Source organism: Salvia hispanica, chromosome 6 (genome assembly GCF_029641045.1).
Source record: "Salvia hispanica isolate PSC_SH4W2 chromosome 6, Shi_PSC_v1, whole genome shotgun sequence".
NCBI classification, from domain to species: domain Eukaryota; kingdom Viridiplantae; phylum Streptophyta; class Magnoliopsida; order Lamiales; family Lamiaceae; genus Salvia; species Salvia hispanica.
In genome coordinates, this window is record NC_142697.1 from 18,220,033 (window position 1) to 18,242,469 (window position 22,437).

General features: G+C 34.4%; 3 protein-coding genes and 1 non-coding gene across 5 annotated transcripts; all 4 read left to right on the plus strand.

Annotated features, from left to right (window-relative positions):
* Positions 1–2,211: 2,211 nt before the first annotated feature.
* Positions 2,212–5,389, plus strand: LOC125207090 (putative E3 ubiquitin-protein ligase RF298). 2 transcript variants are annotated; one of them, XM_048106300.2, is made up of 3 exons: positions 2,212–2,405; positions 2,597–4,477; positions 4,734–5,389. In XM_048106300.2, exons 2-3 carry the CDS (start codon positions 2,621–2,623, stop codon positions 5,244–5,246), a joined length of 2,370 nt encoding a protein of 789 aa, XP_047962257.2. In that variant the 5' UTR covers positions 2,212–2,405; positions 2,597–2,620; the 3' UTR covers positions 5,247–5,389. The 2 variants fall into 2 exon arrangements, with proteins under 2 accessions (XP_047962257.2, XP_047962256.2); XM_048106299.2 differs by having other exon boundaries at positions 2,213–2,405; positions 2,594–4,477.
* Positions 5,390–5,679: 290 nt separating this feature from the next.
* On the plus strand, positions 5,680–5,761 carry TRNAS-UGA (transfer RNA serine (anticodon UGA)). The gene has a single exon. It is a non-coding gene; the product is annotated as a tRNA-Ser (tRNA).
* Positions 5,762–7,224: 1,463 nt separating this feature from the next.
* LOC125204494 (histidine-containing phosphotransfer protein 1-like) lies at positions 7,225–8,864 on the plus strand. The gene is made up of 6 exons (XM_048103164.2): positions 7,225–7,405; positions 7,610–7,740; positions 7,814–7,882; positions 8,106–8,177; positions 8,390–8,462; positions 8,587–8,864. The coding sequence occupies exons 1-6, from the start codon at positions 7,343–7,345 to the stop codon at positions 8,635–8,637; spliced, it is 459 nt and encodes a 152-aa protein (XP_047959121.2). The 5' UTR covers positions 7,225–7,342; the 3' UTR covers positions 8,638–8,864.
* An 8,131-nt stretch (positions 8,865–16,995) lies between these two features.
* Positions 16,996–18,457, plus strand: LOC125204262 (uncharacterized). Its single transcript, XM_048102861.2, has one exon. The coding sequence runs from the start codon at positions 17,191–17,193 to the stop codon at positions 18,385–18,387; it is 1,197 nt and encodes a 398-aa protein (XP_047958818.2). The 5' UTR covers positions 16,996–17,190; the 3' UTR covers positions 18,388–18,457.
* Positions 18,458–22,437: the final 3,980 nt, after the last annotated feature.

Here is a 22,437-nt window from a genome sequence, read left to right on the forward strand (position 1 = left end):
AAACTCGTGCCCGATCAAAATTGGTCTTATATTGGTGGACAGAGGGAATAGTTTTTAGTCCTATTAACTCGATTAGTCCTCACTTGAATAGCTCTCAACTCAAATAGAACTGTGACTCAAAATGTGATAAGTTGACTTAATTGATATCCCAGTTATATTAGTCTAATTTACCTAGAATACAAAGTTGTGGCGATAATACGCTACATATGTGGTTGGCCTACAATGAATAACATTTATGAACTATTGATCCGGCTAATGATATAATTATGACACGATTTACTACATAGTACATCAGAATTGGTTATAGACATAAAAATTGAAAAATACAATCAATTTTTTATTTCGACATTAAAGTCGTGGGAAGGTAGGAAATGATGCAAAAATAGGTCGTACATTAAATAGAGCTCATCCCGTAATCAGCCAAATAGGGTTTTCAAAATTTCATTACCAAATTTTATTTGATTCTCAATTTGAGTAACAAAGTTAAAAGTTAACTCACGTTTATTTAGTGGCGCAATATAAATCAATTTGTGACAATTGAAGAGTAAAGAACTTTTACTTCTTCAGATAGAGAGAGAGAGAGAGAGAGAGAGAAATGTTTCTTCATGGTAGAAGACAATACTATTCAGTCCAGACCATTTTGTGAGATCCCTTTTTTAACAAATTAATTCATCTTTGTTGTCCATTTCACTAACTTTATCATTACGGTGTTGGTAAGTTATTGAAAAATAGTTTGATTTTTCTAGTTATTTCCTTCGTTTCGACTAGTTTCTCGAACACTTGTTATTGTTGTGTGTTCTCGAGCTCTAACATTTTTTTGCCTTTTTGTTGTACTTAGTTAAGGTGATTTTGGTGTGGTTTGTTGATTATTTTATTTAACTAGGTGGACATGCAATTAAGAATCAGTGTTATTTTGTGAATCTTATTTATTTATTTTATTTGTGTGTTTATAATCTTAGCTTATTCGGGTATGTCAGTGAAGGGAAGTTGCGAGGATGTTGAATTTGTCAAATTAAAGCTTTGCAGGTAGTTTTTATTCTTGTCTGTCACTAGAAACGCGACTAATATGAAATTAAAGAACAGAGAATAGAAAGAGGAATGAAGAAATCAATGAATTCAACAACATAACTTCAATTATTAGCTCAAAAAAATAGATGAATAAAACAAACTCACATATGAGAGGGTCAAGTATAAGTATCGAGCATCAGTGAGCATCAGTACTATATACCAGAGATAACAATTTACTACACTATCATTTGTTCTAACAATGGAAGCAATTTAAAGAGTCATACGATGCCATGTATGAAGACATGCACCATAGAGGGTCTATATAGGTTTAGCATTTCTCAACATCTCCTCAGCCATTGCGTTAAACTTGCATATTTTTTAAAGATATGCAGGGTTGAATACTTGTGTACTCAGTGGACACATGCCGCAATAATACATTTTCCCAAAATAAGGTTTTGTCAAGTCATGATTAAGTGACTTTGGGATTTTTTTTCTTAAAAGACCAGAGCACACTAAAATTATTCGATGATGCATTCAACGTACGTGCACACTAGCATGAGCAGTGACTCTTCCCTAACTCTAACCTAAATTAACCCTAGTATGGACTTTTCCCTTACTATGACCCGAATTTAGTATTTCATAACAATGACGTAATATGAACTCTCCCCTTGGTATTCCAACTCATATACATCTCAATAAAACAAAAACATTTATGATAGGACAATATTTGAAATGAATGAAAGTGCGAGTTTTGAGAAAACATCATCTCATAAATAATTGAACGTATTTAGTAATTTTATCCATGCAATAATGCATGACAGAAAGCCCGCCTGATATGCTTAGATCTTTTATCAGAAGTTCTTGCTCCGATCTTATTTTTCTTGCAGACCTACCTTTTTGAAATAAAAAATATTCCTAATACGAGGATCACATCAAGAATTTCTATAACTTGATTCGAATACTTGCTTCCTATGGGATATTCTTTCTATCCTGCGTCTTTTGTTCGAGATTTTTGAAGTTCTCGTGCATTAATTAAATCAGAGAAATTGAAAAATTCCGTTATACAACCCAAAAAACTACTCCATCAATCCGGAGACTATCTTGTGAAAATGCAAAAATTCAGTCCGGAATTAAATCAACCCGGATTATTACTTAGATCCAAAGTTAACAAAAAAATCCCAAATCCCAGCCCATTTCTACCATCTATCTCCGGCCCAGCAATAAAAAAATTTCTGTACAGGAGAAAACAACTGTTCTTCTACATTCTTCTCCCCCAAATCTGCTGCCCTAATTCCAACTCCCCTTTCTCTCTCTTCTCCCGCCCTTCCTCAGCCTGCCCTAGGTCGGTCGCCGGCGTCCTCTGGCATTCTCCGCAGTCGCTTCCTCCATTTCTATCGGTCATGCTCTTTTCTCTTCTCTTACTCTCACTCTATTTCCTTAGCTAATCGATTTTAAGTTAATAAACTTGTGAAATTTGTTCTTCTTACTATACAAACTGGAGATTGATGCTACATTCCTACTTCGTTGAGGTTGTATTTGTCATAAATTTGCCACTTATCAACTGATATATCGCTGACCACTACAGCAGGTTGGAGCTGACGGAGTAAGAAACATGAGTGAAAATTGCAGTGTCTGTGACTGTAGTGTTGACTGTGGCGGTAATGGAGTCTCGTCTCTTTCGGCCAACGACAAAGGTAGAAACAAACGGAAATTTTTATCTGATTTGTCCCTGGACATTTCAGCCGAAGCATCAAATTTATCTCTAGAGGAAACATTCCGAAATGCTTTGAATGAGTTGGGTTCGATAATGGAGAGGTCTGGAGACGCTAACACAGATAAACTTCAAGGCTCCGATTGGGATAGTCCTGTGGTCTGTCAGCTTGAGGAGTTGTTGTTGACCAGTTTAAAGGTGATATTCGACAGCGCGGTGAAGAAGATTATTGAAAGTGGCTACACAAAAGAAGTTGCTGAATGGGCCATTTTGTATAGCAGCCTGTTCAATGGTGGTAAAGATGCCGTGTCTAATGTTGTTGACAGTGCTTTGAGTATACTGAAGAGGGACAAGGATATTAGTACGACAAAGCATCCTGTATTTGAGGGGCTGGAGAGCCTCGTAGACTACACACTGTTGGAGATGATATGCGTGCTTCGGGAGATTAGACCCTCCTTAAGTGTATCAGAAGCGATGTGGTGCTTATTGATAAGTGATTTGAACCTAGTGAATACATGTCCAGCGGAAGGAGGCACCGTGGGTGGTTCTTGTAGCCAAGAAGCTTCTGAAGAGAGCCAAGCACTTCCCCAGCCTAAATCTGAGACTTCTAGCACCAGTCAGATAAAGGATTCTAACGACTCAGGCAGTTCAAAACAGATAAATCCCAAGCATAAAGGCTGTGAGCCAAAATCCTCCTCTGGTGGTGAATTGGCTAGTCCTGGAAAAGAATGTGTTCTTGCTGCTCTAGAAGCGAAGGGAAACTTGTCGAGCTTTGTGAAGGAGCATTTTCTGAGTTCGTTTCAAGGGAATACCACGGATGAGAAAGCAGTGGGTAATAAGAAAGGGTTATCGGTTAATTCCAAGAGAGATATGCTTCGACAAAAGGCATTTCAGTTTGAGAAGCATTACAAAGGACGTCTGACTAAGGGAGCTTTCAAGGCCAAAGTTGCTGCGTGGGGAAGTATGGTGTTAGACAAGTCATTATTGAGGGCACCGCCCGGAGGTGCTACCATTGCGATGAAGGGAGCAGTTCATTCCAAGTTACCAACTCCGGCTGGAACTAGTAGTTCTGCTGCGGAGAAAAACAGCCATCCTTCAAGCAATTCGCCACCCCTTTCATCCGCCTGCGATGCTTCAAAGGGCGGGGCCAATGTTTCTGATACTCCCAAGGCTATCGATTATTATGCTTTGATCCCATTTGACGAAAATCAGCAGAAGCGCGTCCCTCAAGATGACAAAGACGAAGCCATTGTGACACTAGTCCCCTACAAGCAAGAGATTGAGAAGGAGCTCCAAGGATGGACGGAGTGGGCAAATGAGAAGGTCATGCAAGCAGCACGGAGGCTTGGGAAGGACCAGGCGGAATTGAAAATGTTGAGGCAGGAGAAAGAAGAAATGGAGAAATTCAAGAAAGAGAAGCAAACTTTGGAGGAGAGTACCGTAAAGCGGCTTTCGGAAATGGAGCATGCCCTGACCAATGCGACAGGCCAGATTGAGGTGGCTAACTGCACCATCCATCGCCTTGAGGAGGAGAATCATCTGTTGAAAAATGATATGTTGGCTGCAAAGATGCAGGCAATACGTGCGGTTACTAACTTGGAGTCCGCTCTGGAAAGAGAGCAGCAGACCCTCAAGAAACTGCAGTCATGGGAGGCAGACAAGGGTATTGTCCAAGACGAACTCACAAATCTCCAACGCCAAATAACGTCACTCAACAAACGACTCGAAAAAGCTAGAGGCCGCAAGGATCAGTTCAAGGTAAGCCATGATTTGTATTTTTGCTTTATCAATTCGTTTAGGGTGTATAAACATCTTGCCCCGGATGTACAATATGCACATGTATTTCGATGCATCCATCATAGTAAAAATCTAATTGTGATTAATAAATCCTAATAAGAGATTAATAACCCCAACTGGGCTTGGTGAACTTTAATTGGAGTAAAAGAATCAACTAGATATACCCTAGTTTATGCCCTTTTTCTAAGTGCAAGGTTAAACTGTGACACCATTTCAGGCTCTGTGGAAGCAGGAGGAGAAGGAAAAATCAAAAGCTCAAAAAAATATTGATTCCTTGAAAAGCAAATTAGATGAAGAAGAGGCTTTGATGAAAGTGGAAGCTGACAGCATAAAGCAAGCATCCGAGAAGGAGATGCAGAGATGTGAAGCCGATATCAAGAGGCTTCAGAAAATGATAATGGAGCTGAATCTCGAGTCTGATAAATATAAGATAGCAGCTCTTAACAAGGGCTACGGCAGCTATATGACGGGCCTCCCTGGATCAGAGCCTCCTAAAGTGACAAATGGGTTTGCTGTCTTTCAGGATAACGCAAGCGACTCTCCAGATGTTAAGCCAGAGAGGGAGTGTGTCATGTGCATGACAGACGAGATATCTGTGGTTTTCATCCCTTGCGCGCATCAGGTTCTTTGCACTCAGTGCAATGTGATCCACGAGAAGCAAGGGATGAGCGACTGCCCTTCTTGCAGGACGACCATTCAAAAGCGCGTCTCTGTTAGCTATCGCTGCTGAACATCTCCTTATATTGCGTGTAGTATCAATTGTAGTTTGTAAACAGCTGAACTGAGAAAAAAGGGTTAGAATTGATGAATCAAATTGGGGAAGATAGTTTACTAACAAAGTAAAGGGGCGCCTCTCTCTCGTCTTTCTTGAAATTTTTTTGCGTGTTAAATCTATATGTGAATATATTTCTCGTATGCAAACTGCACACGTAAGTGGAAAGTAACAAATTTTAGATATTTGTTAGTATTCCGTCTTGCATATTACCATGTCCTTTATGATCATGCCTCTAAAAATCAAAGAAGCACATGTGTGTCCTTATGTAGGTGGAGACTGATATAGCTAGGATATAACAATATAGTCATATTGAAATTGATATAGATATTACAGGGATAATTATACCTTCATTTATAAATAGTTAATATATGACATCTTATCGCAAGATGTCGATATGTCCGAGTGGTTAAGGAGACAGACTTGAAATCTGTTGGGCTTCGCCCGCGCAGGTTCGAACCCTGCTGTCGACGCTATTATTTTGTTTTCTTGTTCCTGGAATTAAAATTTATTTTTAGCCAACGAAAATTATTCTCAATGATTTAGAACAAATATTGCATCTTAGTGACGAAACCTACATGATTTATGTGTATCCTAAATAAAAATTACATAACCATCGTTTGATTTTCATGAATCTTCTGAGCATCGGCAACAGTTTTGGGTTCAAAACCCAACTCCATTTTTTTAATCAATTTTTATTTTTATTTTTTATTTTTTTTTTCTTTGATTTTTCTCGTAGAATGTTTAAAGTATTTCGCTATTATGTATAATTTGCATGTAAATATTTTAACTTTAATGAATCTTATTTTTAATTAAATCAAAACATAATTTAATTATATTTCATAATAAATAAATTGAAATAAGAAATGAATTAAAAATTAAAAGTGAGACTCATGAATAATTAAAGAAAAATGACAATACGGATTTAGGGTAAAAAGTAGTCTGAGATCCATAAATTTTGCAATGAATGAATGATTTAAAAAATACTATAATTGTGGACATTCTCGCTACGAAACCACATGTTTTATCAATCTTTTATGCATTTATGATGTTATTTTGCATATTATTTGAAACTACTATATATGGTGACATAATCAACGCACGACCTGATATGCTCAAACGACGAAGTACATCGTTGCTCGGCGTTGGACAACACTTCTATTGTAGGTGGGCTTTTATTTTATTTATTATTAATACATTTTCTAATTTAATTTTCAGAAACTTTTTCTTTTCCATTTTCATCTTTCACTTAGACTTTCGTAATTATTCGCCCTCAACCATACACGTTCCTATATCCTTTTTCTAAAAGTGAAAATAAAAAAGACGAACAATGAATAGTACTTATAAAGTAAAAATATAAACTTTGAATTATAGACGAAATATAAAAAAAAAAAAAACGATTTGCATTTTCCTTAACAATAAGTCTATGCAACCAAATTTTATACAACCAAAAATTGATTTATTTGAGAGAAAAAGTAATTTATATATACATTTAATTAAAAAGTATAGACATACATATAGTATAGGGAACGTGCATAATATTATGGTATTTGTGTATAATTTTTAAATTTTTTTTGAACCATAAAATGTAATTAATGCATACTTTAATTCAAATTTGAAAAATAATAGAGAAGTAATTCAAATATAAAAATAAAAAATAAAAAATGAGGCCAAAGACTAATAAATTGTTTTTAAAAAACTAACTATATTTATTATTTTAATATTTAATTAACATAGCTAATATAATCTTATTTTGGTTTTACAAAATTTGGTTGTTTATAATTGCTCTTTCCTTGAATGAAAGCTTACGTCATATCATAGAAAGATTTCCACTTTACGAAAAACCTATGATAATAATTTCCACTTAAAAGACGAAAAAACTAATCATTAATTTATGAATTCTTAATTACCACTAATAAGCTTTCCGTTGCTTTGGCAAGTCAATTTCCCTCACGTTTAAATCACACCCTTTGTTTCTCAATCCGATCTCTAACGACAAAAAGGAAGCCTTTGATTGCGTTGTGCGTACGGTTCAACAGAGAGAATACACAGCAATGGAGATTGTGGGGCAGCTGCAGAAACAGTTTGTTGACTTCTCTACTTCTCTTTATCGCGAGGTTTGTTTTTCTCTATTAATCTGAGAAGAATTGAATCTTGATAGATTTTTTCAACAACTCTATGGATTTTGCCAATCTAAAGATTTTTCATTTAAGAGGGCTTTTGTGTTGTGAGAAAAAAGTTGTTTTCAGGAATTTTGGAGAGGGCTCTCAAAATTTTGTTAATCTAACATTAATTATTGGTTTGAAATTTTTGGGAAAAAGGGTTTCTTGGATGAACAGTATCTCCAGCTGCAGAAATTGCAAGATGAGAGCAACCCTGATTTCGTGTGTGAAGTTGTCTCACTCTTCTTTGATGATTCTGAGAAGCTTCTGAATAATTTGGCAACTGCTCTGTGAGTTTTCTTGATTTCTCTGCTTCTTTTGTTGGATGTCTCCTAAATCTTTTGTTTTCTATTTTTTATGTAGTCAGCAGCAGGTTGTAGATTTCAAGCAGGTTGATGCTCATGTTCATCAGTTCAAAGGCAGCAGTTCAAGGTAATAGTGATCAAGAATTTGATATAAACTGCACTGTTTCATCCATTCGAATTCATGAAGTTGAGATCTTATGACTTGATTATGCCATCCGAATTTGTGTTTTGCAACAAACTGTTTGTGTTGAGAGCGTGTAGACTTAGATCTGGCTGCAGTTCTAGGCCGGTTGCTCGTTTTCTTCTAGTTGTTTACCGCATTGTTTGATCCTCGTTCCATCTAATACCAGCATAGGTGCACAAAGAGTGAAGAACATGTGTGTTGCATTCAGAAACTTCTGTGAAGAGAAGAACCTTGATGGGTGAGTTCTCGACTTTCTGCTCATCTAATTCTTCGTACTCATCTGATTTATACTTTTTGAGTACTGGCTTGTTTTGATAAACATTGTGTAGATTAGATCATCATAACTGCTAATAAGAGCATTTTCACGTTTCGGGACCTAAAGTATGCTTATAGGTATCGGTCATATGTTGTGATCGACTCACAATTGATGATAGTATTGTTTTGATGCAGGTGTTTGAGATGCTTGCAGCAATTAAAGCACGAGTATTTTCTTGTAAAGAATAAGCTCGAAACTTTGTTTAGGGTAAGTTTTGTGTGTGATTTTTATAGGGTAATCTATCTTGTATTCCTCTAATGTGTGCATTTAGGTCTATCTATGTATCTATCAGCTTATATTCTTTATGCAACTCTTTTGTTGAATGCTGCAGTTGGAGAGACAAATCGTGGAAGCCGGTGGGACAGTTCCCGTCATAGGATGACTTGTTATAAGCGTATGATGTTAGTTGTAGTGCTCAAGATATTGAGGTGAATGTTTTGTGTGAATTGAATTCTATTTTGTCTTGTGCTTGAGTTGTGAAAACATTCTGCACTCATCTAGCCCTAAATTAATGCTTGTATTTTCAGACAGGAATATTCTGCTTATCACTGAATATTAGCTACTTATACCTTTGACCGATTTATTAAAAACTGCAACTTTTAGTTTCTACTACCGTTGTATTGAATCCTCAATCCTCTTCTATATCGAACAAACACATATATAATTCAATATTTCATCATTGCCTTTTGATTTACATATGATCCTGGGGAGTACTCAAAACTTTGTTTGATCAAATGCAAGCCTGTTTGATGGTTTTGTCTATTTTCCTTGTTTAATTAAATGGAGTCATGTTGAATAGAACGTCCAAACCAATTTGGGATTTAGATGGGTTATCTTTGTAATTTTAACCAAATGTCGTCGTGGTTTAATTTTAACAATTTATAGGGAGTAGTTTTTAATCCAAGAGCAAATGTTCTTTCTCATCTTACTTGATCAAAGATGAGAATTTTCAAAATACCAATTGATAAGAATTTTACAAATGATCTTTATTCATGAAACCACATTTTATTTGCTCGATTACACAACCACATTTTATTAATGAAAAAAAGAAGATACAATATTTGGAGTTGCAATGAAACCAAGTCTTAAAATATTACAAGCTCAACTAGTACATCATTTTATGCAAAGGCATTTGGGCTGGGATACATCAAGCCCATTCACTTTTTAATCCAACCATCTTTAAGTATAGCCTGTTAGGCTCAAATTTCAGCCTCCAAATCATAGCCCAAATGATTATCCCAAAATCCGTGCCCTAAAAATAGGAACAAGAATCAATTTTATCCATCTACCAAATGAACGAGGCAGTGAGAAGAGAGTGAGGGAGAATTTCGCTTAACATCACCAATCATTTCAGGTAACACTCAGTGTCACACCCAACAACTCCTTTATAGCAATAATATGTTAGATTTCCCAGCCAAGCTGCCTTCTTTACCACGTCATCAACCTAGGGTTCCTGATTTTGGGAATCGAGAGTCCGATCTATCTCCCTGATTGGGCTGCAACAATTATTTAAGTGGGCTGGGATTTATTGTGCTTGGGTCGATAGGTTTGTAAATGAGCATCAGGCTATTCCGGTTAAATATTTTATATGTTGGACGCTTCAATAATTCTGAGATGACTATTTTATCTCTTCATTTATTTAGTTTCCCAAATGATTAATTCAAACAACTTATTGTGTCTGAATTTATTAACGCAAGTAATTAAATCAGGAAGACTTTAGAAATTCCCTAAGAAAGAAACAGGAATAAAATGAACACCGTGCATGCATTCTTTTAAGTTAAACGATTTTCTTAAAGTGTGATTAACATGCCATCTTTATTTAAAAAAGGATATCAACACAAGCAAGTTAAGATCAGAGCCAGAATTTCTAAAAAAGAGACATAAGCTTATGAGATGGACTTTCTTTTAGATAAGAAATATCTTTCGAGTATGATGTAAGTTATTTATCTTCTTGCTTTGCCATGTTTTGGTTTTAGCAATGCCTATATGTTTGTCTAGTAAGGGGAACGTCCCTACTACGCTAGTTTAATTTAATCGAATTCGGGTCGCTAGTCATGGTAAACTGAACTTGCTATCTTTAGCGAAGTGCGGTTGTAGCAAAATAGTATCAGAGCAATTTTTTTTACGCTTTGGACCCAACAGTCTTCTTTCTCTCTTAGTCGAGAGTAGTACCAAGTGGACTAAAAGTTTAAATGTCGAAGTCCCAACACCTAAACTTGTCACGCTCAACCAGAAAAAGAGGTAAACAGTTATCAAAAGAGAAAATGGAGAAGGTTTAATATAGTAAAGGAAGAGGTAACACATTCTCTCTGAGTTACAGATATCCAGTTTAAGAGGAGGAAGTGATTTCGTATATTTTGAGAGAAGAGTGAGATTTGAAATTTGAGTGGTTTAAAAAGTTGAAAGAAAAAAGTATCTTTCAACGGGGAAGCCTATGACACATGAAACTATTGAATATAGAATTGAGATTGTCCATAGATACATAAAATGTTTAAGATGCATGTCCTTTATTTGAACATGGTTCGACCTCAAACTGAACATACTAATTACAATTTCACTATAGAATGCCTCCAAGACGTGTGGGACGACCGCGAAAAGAGGGATTGCCTAAAGAGGAACCTGAAGGAAATGAAGCAGGAAGGGGAATACCACCAAAAGATGAACCTGAAGGAAATGAAGCAGGAAGGGCAATACCACCGCCTCTGCCTTCACTCCCACTAGAACGAAGTATTGTTGAACTGGTCCTGAGTCAGAACCCACCTGAGTTTAATGGGATGGGAGACCCGTCTATTGCCGAGACATGGATACGTAGTTTGGAGCGTATTTTCAACTTCCTGCGTTGCACTAACCAGGAACGCTTGAAATGCGCGACTTTTCTGTTGACTGGATCAGCCGACTATTGGTGGGAAGTTCGGAGAAAGACCATGACTCCAGAGCAACTGGCACAGTTGACTTGGGAGGATTTCAAGACTTGTATACATGACAAGTATATTCCAAAGAGTTACCGTAAGGCAAAGGAAATTGAGTTTTACAATCTGAAGCAAGGCCTAATGTCTGTGGCATAATATGATTGTATGTTTTGTTACATGTCTCGATATGCACCTGACCAGGTTGATACTGATGAGAAAAGGGCCAAAAAGTTTTGTGTCGGTCTGAAGCACGAGATCAGGATGTTATTGGCCAGTCAGGGAGGACTATCCTACCGTGAGTCCCTCAGACGAGCACTCGATATTGAAGCAGTTATGCTTGAGGAGAGATCTGTGGTGAATTCTGCTCCAACGCTTCCACCGCAAGAACATAATTTTCGAAAGAAGAGGAACTGGGATGGGGACCAAATCCTACATGGGCATAATAAACAACAGACTGGCCGAAACTACCCACATGATGGTGGGAGACAAGACGTTCATAATCAGAGGGGTGGATACCGACCTAAGACCCCTCTTTGCGCTAAGTGCTCCAAGAACCACTTTGGGGAGTGCAAGGCTGGGAGTGATGAATGCTACCATTGCGGCAGGAGTGGACATTTCTCCAGGGAATGCCCAAATAAAAATGCTGGAACGGGGGGAAGGTTGAGCTACCAAGGACCACGCCTCCATCTGCAGGGCACTTCAGACTGAACCATGAGTAAACCCAACTCTGCCCCTACACCACCAACAACACAATGGCTACAAGGAAGCTGTTTGGGAATTGGAAGTCAAATGAAGGAGAAATACTAGCGCAATTGTTTGAATGGCATAAGTAAAACTCGGAATGAAGTTTTATTAATGTGGGTAGAATGTGATGTCTCACCTTTTTCTTTTTAAATAGTTTGTTCGCGAGTAAACGTTGGACATTTAACCAAATGTCTTGTTGGTTTTATTTAGACAATTTATGAAATAGTTTTTATCCAAGAGCCCATGTTCTTTTACAATTTTACTTGATTGAAGATGAGAGTATTCCAAATACCAAGTGATACAAATTTTCAGAATCGTATATTTATTTATGAAACCACGTTTTATTTACTGGATTACGCGACAATTGAGATGATGCGAATGAAATCAAAGAATGAGATATGTTTTATTAGTGAAACAAAGAAATTGCAATATTTGGAAATGGAATAAAACCAATGAATCATTTCATGCTAATGCAGATTGGTTAGGATCTCTCCTTTTTCTTCACCTTTGATTGTAACCATCTTTAATAAGTATGGTACTTAGGCCCAAATTTGAGTCTCCAGATCTTCGCAACAGATGTGTCTTGTGATTATTCCAAAATCTGTTACCGCAATTGTTGTCACCGCCCTAAAAATAACGAACAAAATCAGTTTTATCCAATCACAAATCCCACTACTAAATCCCAACATCTGATTTCAATCTATATATGGGTGGAAAGTGGAAACACATCACCATTAGTTTTCTCTCTACACGACATTAGGTTAGGTTTAATTAACTATTTAGTTTCTAAAATTACCCTGTTTGACATAGATTGTGTTTTGAGAAAGTAATTTGATTCCAACTTCCCGTTTTTGGTAAAAATATGAAAAGTAATATGATTCCTCATTATTAAAGTTTCATGTTTAGTGAAATTATAAGGAAATAAGGAACATAATCTAATTCCTTAAGTGAAAAGTTTGAAACTTTTTTTGGTGGAAGAAAATAAAGGGGTATTTGATAAGTTTGAATATAAGATGAGGGAGCTTGAAAATAATTTTCAGAAATTTTCTTATGTCCAACCCATTTATGCCCTTTTCCCACAGGGGGCCATGTAAAATTTTACAACCCAATCCATCTACTTTTATATGGAACATGGGGAATAACTAATTTTTTTTTATGTAACACCAATTTATATGGAACAATATTTTGTTACCTTTCACATTATAATACTCTACCTCACATAAAAATCTTATTACCCTATAATTCCACTTCCACATAAAAATCTTATTACCCTATAATTCGAAGTTCAACTTACATTTGGCGAGAAATTTTCAGGATTATTTGGGTAAAAATTAAAGAACTGTTCAATTGTCTTTAAGAGAAGAACTAGAACTTTTTTTTTTCTATTAAGTGTTTGAAAATATTAAAAAAATAATATACTTACTAGGAGTAATAAAGAAGAGAGAAAAGTACAGTTTGTTGATTCAACAAACAACAGTTCAAAAAATAGGAGTACCAACAATGCACATAATAATTCTGGCACAGCTCCTAATCGCAATGGCAGTAATCATTTTCACTATTCCAAAGCCTAAAAATAGTGTTATGGAGTAAATAATAAGCAATCATGTTTTCTGCACTCTGAAAATTAAACCGCTGTACAATAGTCTTGGATTTATTTAAGGAACATTTAATTTTTGGTGCACTTGTCTTTATTGGTGATAAGAATTCTGTGTCTTTTTTATCCAAATTTTAGAAATAAAATTACAGTTATAATTTTGTTTGAACTTTTTTTAACATGGTTTTGAACATGTACCACATTTTTGTGATATATAGTAATGTGTTTTTATCTGTAAAAAATCAACTCATATAAATTTCATTGTTCATTTATTAAAAATTGATTGGTGATCACGGACCATTAAGTTTATTTTGCACGCAGATATTTTTTATTGGCAAATATCATAAATAATCCTATAAATTTAATAGTCACGTTATTATGGGTTTGAATAAGGCAATTTAGACCATGTCAATAAACCACTTTGCTACTAGATCCACACACCTATAAAAAGACTTAAAGATATGGATATTATTATTATTATTATTATTATTATTATTATTATTATTATTATTATTATTATTATTATTATTATTATTATTATTACTTGGAACCATACTAAAGTTTATTAGGACGACTAAATTGCACAAATACCACTCATTCTGATATAGATTTATTAAAAGTGATTTATATGTTCAATTATTACAATAAAATAAAATTTTGAACCACACGCCATATAGGTTTAGTTTAATTACAAAATTTATTGATTATTAATTATTTGGCATGCATAAATGACATTGGTAGCTCAAGAATCTAATGATGAGACCACTCCGTCATAATTGTACATCTATTAGGTACTACTCTTACTCTCATTCATGGTATTATAATAAATTTTATGCCTCTCAAATTTAAATAGAATAATTTGTCAATGTTCTTTATCAAAATAGATGCATACCTAATATTACGAATAATGGGAATGGATAAATACATATTGTACTTTTATAATCAATCCTAAAAGGGAAAATAATTGTGGATAATCATTCAAGTACTATAATTGATTACTGTAGTAAGTACATTAATGAGTCAAAGTGTCAAACGATAATGGCAAATGTAATGAGAAAAAATTGAGTGCTGAAGATGCACCACATGGCAATGAGACAACTTTGACAAATAGATCTATAAAAGTCTCACTAAATCCTTTCAATAGTAATACTCCCTCCGTCCCACATTTATAGTAACATTTAGTTATGGCACATGTTTTAAAGAATTGGTGGAGTGTGTAATTAATGAAGTGAGAGGTGGAGTGTGTAATAAATGAAATGAGATGGTGGAGTGAGATGATGAAGTGTGTAATAAATTAAGTGAGTTGGTTGAAAGTGGGTCCCTCTTTGACTTTTTAGTTTTTTTTTGTTTTGATTTATTTTAATATAGATAAAGGCATTTGGGTGTATTTTTAGTGAATAATGGAGTAAAATTTTATGTGCGAATATGGTAAATTCTAAATGTTACTCCAAATGTGGGACGGATTTTTATGGTAAAATGTTACTACAAGTCTGGGACGGAGGGAATACTTTCTAAAAATGGACATTATTATAAATTTTGGAAACTATTCAGAAATTAAGATTACCTTTAATATAATGAATGCATATATATTTGACCCAAATTCTTCCACTATGAACTATAAATTGTTTCGTCCTTTCATATTTCTAATTTTAAGTATAACTTAATGTATATAAAATATATGTAACAATTATCTTATTATATTTTGATTTTAGAGTTTTTAATGGTATCTTAATGATAATTTAATATAATAAAATTAATCTTTATAGTTTTCTTATTATTAGCTACTTATATATTTAATATAATTATTCTTATATTCATTATAAATGGTAAAATAAGTACGGAGTATAAGAATGAAACTATAGGGGAGTGATCAATTGTTAACTAATTAGCAATTCCAAATTAAAACTAAATCTTAGCCTAGAAGATCTAGTGGTTGAAATAATGCCACATGGATTATATTTTTAATTAAGAAAATTAATAAATAAAATTAGAGGGTATTAATGTCAATTATCTCTCATTAAAATCATCTTAAAACTTTAAATTTACGTAACTCTCTCGATTTAAATTATTTTTTCGCAAAAAATATATCAAATTAAAGATAATTTTATAAGGATTCCAACGAGATCTGAATTGCATATGTTCCGACGACGTTCGGATGATAATATTTAATATTTTTTATTTTAGTTTTCGGATGTATTTTAGTTTATCAACAAATACATAAAAAAATCTCAATAAATATGTGTTGATATTTTCTTGTACTAGTGTTGATATTCTTATGTCATATTGTTGATATTGGTAATACACTATGTTGATATAAAAAAACATTCACGAAAATTATCATATGATAACATAATGACGATATTACCCTTTTGTTGATATTTTGTCTACTATTTATTGAGATTCGTAAGATTTAATCTCATCCAGTCATTTTAAAATCTAAAGATGGAGATTTGATCTTGATTTTGAATTAGAGTCCTATAAGCATTAAAATGACCATGAAACTATATAATCATTCATAATTTCATACATTTAATGTAATGTTAAATTTTTGGGTTTTTAGTTTAATTTAACGTTATGATTTTCATTTGTAATTTTTTGCATACATATAAAACAAGAAATAAAGTAAACAATATATTTAAGTTATCATTACAATAACTGTGAAAAAAAACACAAATTATTTACATTATTTCTAAGAATTATGGTATTTAATTCATATATCTAGTAGTTAATTAAGTGTTCTCTTAGTAAGTGATTTTTTTATCACACTTCAAAGACTAATTTAATTACACTGAAAAATCAATCTCAAATTATGACCTAAAAAGAAAGGTGAGAGTAACATATGCCGGAGGGAGTATCGCAAAACATAAAATAATTCTAAAAATGGATAATCTAGCCAAATAGTTTTTTTTGTTTAGGTAAGCAGTAAGCTAACATATTATCTCATACTTATATTCTACTCCCTCAATTCCATATAAGCGTTTCTTTCGACAATCAATTTAAGAAAAATTATGTTAAGTGATTAAGTAAAGAAAGAATAAATAAGGAAATGAAAAAGATAAACAGATGAAGAAATAATAAAATAAAAGAGAATAAAATAATTGAGAAGAATGGTGTTAATTTTTATTAAAATGAAAAATGATTCTACTGCTATAAAATATAACTTCACTACTATGAAACAGAGGGTACGATTTTGGTAGGTAATAATTTGAAATACTTTATAATTTACTTGTCAACTTATTTTGCGAACTGTTTACGTTGACATAAGATTATTCAATTTTTTCAATTATGCAATAACGTATGGAATGACAAATGCGCATCATCGTTAAAAATAATAAAGGTTCCAATTCCACGTCACGAAACCCAAAGTGAGGTGTCAGTCCGAGCCTGAGGTCATATTAGCACGTAGGCTCGGACAACCGTTTGGCCTCCAAACCTCCCTCATTAAATTATTCACACTCTTGATTAAAAATATTGGAGAAAATGAAATAAGACTTGTTATCACCGCAAAGGAACACGCAACACACAGTAGGGAGAGAAAACACAACGACAACAAAAACCTGAGATAGTGAGAGAGCTAGAAAACAAGAAACCGCCACATTTCCGTTGATTCCCCCCTTCTCCCAAAACCATCAAAACCCCCACCATTTTCTATTTTTCTTCATTCTTCATCACACCTCCCCTGTGCAAAATGCGCACTGCTTATCTCTCTACATTTTGGGCATGCCTCATTCTGCTACTGCAATGCGGCCTCCTACCAAATGCGTTGCTGGACCCGAATGATTTCCTGGCACTACAATCGGTCAAAAAGAGCTTGAACGATTTGCCGGGCTCCAACTATTTCACTTCCTGGGATTTCACGGCGGAGCCCTGCAGTTTCTCCGGAGTCTTCTGCGACGCCGACCGCGTGATCGCACTCAACCTCGGCGACCCACGGGCCGGGTCCCCCGGGCTGTCGGGTCGGATCGACCCGGCCATCGGCAAGCTCTCCGCATTAGCAGAGCTCACCATCGTCCCGGGCCGGGTCGTCGGCCCGCTCCCCCGCACTCTCTCCCAGCTTAAGTCCCTCAGATTCCTCGCCATCAGCCGCAATTTCATCTCCGGCGACATTCCGGCGGGCCTCGGCCAGCTCCGGCGGCTACAGACCCTCGACCTCAGCTTCAACCAGCTCACCGGAGCCATACCCCGCCCCGTCGGCGCGTTGCCGGCGTTGACCAATGTGGTCCTCAGCAACAATCACCTCACCGGCCCGATTCCTCCTTTCGTGTCTCACCAGCTCGCCCGCCTCGACTTAAAGCACAACAACCTATCCGGTTCAATCTCCTCGCTCCGCTTCCCCTCATCGCTCCAATACATGTCTCTCTCATCGAACCGCCTCTCCGGTTCGTTAGACCGGGCTTTCTCCGGTTTGAACCAATTAAACTATCTCGACCTCAGCATGAACCAGTTGACCGGTTCGATCCCGGTCGAGCTTTTCAGTTTCCCGATCAGCAACCTCCAGCTGCAGAGAAACCAGTTCTCCGGGCCGGTCGAACCGGTTGACAAGGTGACGATCGCGACGGTGGATCTGAGCTTCAACCGGCTGTCGGGGGAGGTGTCGGCGATGCTGTCGACCGTGGGGAATTTGTACATGAACAATAACCGGTTCACGGGGCGGGTGCCGAGCAGCATGGTGGACCGGTTGTTGGAGGGCAGCATTCAAGTGTTGTATTTACAGCATAATTTTTTGAGCGGGATCGAGATTAAACCCACGGTGGCGATTCCTCTGAGCTCCTCGATTTGTCTACAGTATAACTGTATGGTGCTGCCCGTAGACACGCCCTGCCCACTCAAAGCTGGTCCGGACAAATCAAGGCCTACTTCGCAGTGCATCCAATGGAAAGGCTAAAATGGGTAATTTTCATCTTATTCGTTGAGGAGATTCATTCATTTTAGTTCTATAATAATTCATTTATTCATTTGTTTGTTGAAATGCGTATAACTGTGGATAATCAATCCGGCAAAAAAGGGTTTTTGTGGTTTAGGTTATTTTTAATCAACCAGATATTAATGCCAATTTTAATATTATTTTTGTTTTTCAATGTTTTTTGGTTGCTGTGTTGGGCTTGGGACTTGGGAGTGCTGATAAATTAACGTTGTATATATATATATATCAATTGGAATAATTTTGTCATATTTCATGCTGATTACTCATTCCTTAGAATAAATATCAATCATTGAGATAAATAAAATTTAAAAATTCACTTTAATGATTTGTTTTTCGTGCGAATAGAGACGTGATTCTGTTACACTTTTACTTAGTGACGTGATATTTGTGACATAGGATTAATGATATTGTGAGTATATGTGTTGAATCGTAATGTTGGCTATATTGTATTGATGTATTGTTGATATTGTTATATAGATGATGATGATGATATTGTACATGTAATATATGTTGCTTTGTTGATGGTATTATAAAAAATATATTATTAAATTTCTTCCACTCAATTAAAATATTGTTAGAATCTTTGTAAATCTATCATTAATTTATACTATATGTTTTGTAAAAAAAGTAATTTAAATTGAAGAGTTATGTAGAAATTTAATTTCAAAGATAATTTTTACGAGATAAAAAATGGTTAGATTTATTTGTTACACAATCAAGTGGCTAATATTTTCTACAATTACCATTTTGATGATATTATTTGATATCTAATAACACTGAATCATCTATAAATTTTTGGATTTAAATTTTCAGATTAGTAGTTGAATTGTTATGTAGGGGTGTTTTTTTATATAGGAAATTATTTAAGTCATGTATTCAAGAACGAAAATGAATATAATTAATATAGGATCATTGAATAAAATGTAACTTATTTCACAAAATTAAATAGACTCATAGTCGGATTGAAAAATTCCTTTGACAATCCATAGAATAAAACCTCATTGAACTCTCTCTTCTTTGATTGAACGGGCACAACTTTAAGGATTCTTTCTCCATCTTTTTTCCTAGTTTATGTATTTTGTTATGCGTTTGATTTAATATGAAGATAAACCCTAATTATAATAACGAAAGTTCTTTCCATCAAATTGACTATTTAAACAATTAATAGGGAAACGTCATTTTCGTTAATATGGCCAACAAATTGTCTAATTGGTCAAAACTGACTTCCTTGTTAGTCAAAGGTAATAGAGTCCTAATTAATTGGCCAATTAATGGCTAGTCAAAATCATACACGAAGTATGTATATTGTGTTATGTGTCTGATTTAATATGAAGATAACCCTAATTATAAAAACAAAAGTCCTTTCCACCAAAATGACTATTTATACAATTAATTAGGAAACGTCATTTTCATTAATATGGCCAACATATTGTCTAATTGGCCAATTAATGGATAGTCAAAATCATACACGCGGTATGTATATTCATTTCCTAATTAGAAGGAATGACTAATTACTTAATGAGCCCATTAATGCTAATTAACCAAAATCATAGGAATGGAAATATTCCCTTACTTTTTCTTTTCCTTTTAAAATTAAAATATTCCCTTTACGTATTAGTGAAATAAAGGTAATGGCTATGTTTAATTTGCCAATTAATGAAAAATTGATGGTTAGTTTATTAGGAAAAATATGTTATTACTAATTAATTAAAATGAACTGATGACTAATTAATTAGGGAGACGACTTATATCTAGTTTATTGATGGCTGATTAATGATTATAGAGAAAATCATGAAAAATCCAATTTTATTTAGGTTTCTATGACATATCACACGTATTAGACATGAACCATGATTATATTTTAGTCTCGTACTATAAATCTATATACTCCGTATTTGGAATATTACATTTAAGTTTATTTAAATTTACACAATCTTCGAGGTTTTGGTATGATGGTATCCATCCAAAAATAAATATCTATTCATTATTTTTCCAACAAGAATAAATGTAGTTTACAGGAATTTCAAGTTAGCCCGAAATTCAATGGTTAGCTCGAATAACATGCACGATATATAATAGGGTTAGGGTGTCACACTTCAACCCTTATGATAAATTCACTTATAAAAATAAATACGATGTAAAATAATGTAATTACATACCAAATAATAGACCATTCAAAAATAATAACTACAAAAGCTAAATATCTTATCCCATATTCGTCTGAGGCTGGATCCCCTGCTGTGGTAAAAACAAAGCAGGGGCTGCTGTGGTAGTAATAAGCCGACGTTTTGCTCCAAATTTTACTCTTTCCAAAGTAGCTTTAGTACAAACTGCACTAATTTGTCACTAACTAACTAATCCAATATTTTCTTTCTAAATATATTCAATCCATGCCGCACTAACTAATTCATAGTATTTCGGTGATTTAAGTTGAACAATAATTTTATTTAAAGAATGATTCATAAGATACTCATTAAAATATATGAATTACTTACTAATTAAAATTTCAGAATTTTATAGTACTCCCTCCGTCCCCGATTAAGAGTCACATTTTGACCGGACACGAGTTTTAAGAAATGTAAAGAAAAATTGGTTGAAAAGGTTAGTGGAATGTGGGATCCACTTTTTTATATTGGTTTTATAATAAAATGTGAGTATAGTGAGTTAGTGGAATGTGGGATCTACTTACCATTTATGATAAAAATGAAAATGGAGAAATGTGACAAACTTTCTAGGACGGAAGGAGTAATTTAAGAGATAATTGTCATTTTATTTTTATTGACTTCTTGATGCTCTCATAAAATTCAAAATTTAAATCTAAATCATAATTTTTAATTTTTTTTAATCGTCTCAAAATGCATAAAATGGAAGCTAATATTAAAATAATCAATATGTTGATAATGTTGATATATAAAAAATGTTATGATTTTGTTTCCATAATATATTTTTTTATTTTTTCAATATAATTTCAACTTTTACCATCATGAGATAATTGAAAAAACTGAAATGTTTTAGTTTTAGAGTTTTAAAGTTATGAAATTGGCCAAATTCAACGAATAACTATAATTTAATAACTATTATCACTAAATTTTAAATAAAATGTGTTTTCAAATTTGATAAATTTTTAGTCCAAAACAGATTATAGATAAAATTTTAATTACTAAAATGAATATCAACAAGTTATTATAATAATAATTAATTATTATTATTATTATTATTATACACTAATATAATCACTAAACAATAAATTTTTAAATACTCTGATTTCATCAGCGGTGTGAATGGTAGAGTAGGGCAATATTAAAGCTAAATCATTGAATAAAAAAAAAATCATGCCTACATGTATACTACCGTAGCAAGTGTAAGATGAATCAAATTTTAAATACTCAAAATATGGATTTGTAAGTTGTAACCTTAGTTAGTGCGGCATGTACAAGCTAATTTGGAAAGAGGTAAAAGTTTGTAAAATTTGGCACAAAACGTCGACGTATTACTACCACAGCAGCCCCTGCTGTGTTTTTCCCACAGCAGGGGATCCAACCCCCATCCGTCTTATATCAAGCATATTCTTTATACCAACACAAATAACCGTAAGCATAAATATTATGCTCAGTTTCATCTCCATATGCATATATCTCTCTGTTCAGTTTATTATTCTGTGACAAATCAAGTCTGGTATCTGCTCGGGATTTCCAATATTCCAATATGATTGACCCGTAGGTCCCAATATGATCGATCCGTAGGTCCCACGGTGATTGACCCGAAGGTCTCAATATGATTTGACCCGTAGATCCCAATATGACTGACCCGAAGGTCCCAATATGTCCACTGTGATTTCAGATCCAAGACTGTCACGGATCCTCTTTAATTCAATAATGCAGATAATTATAATGCGTTCCATTGCACCACTCACATATCCATTTCGTATTCCACCAATGATTCCAACATAATATATAAAACATATCCATTGTACTCTTCACACACGTCTATATCATGTTCCATATAATCTAA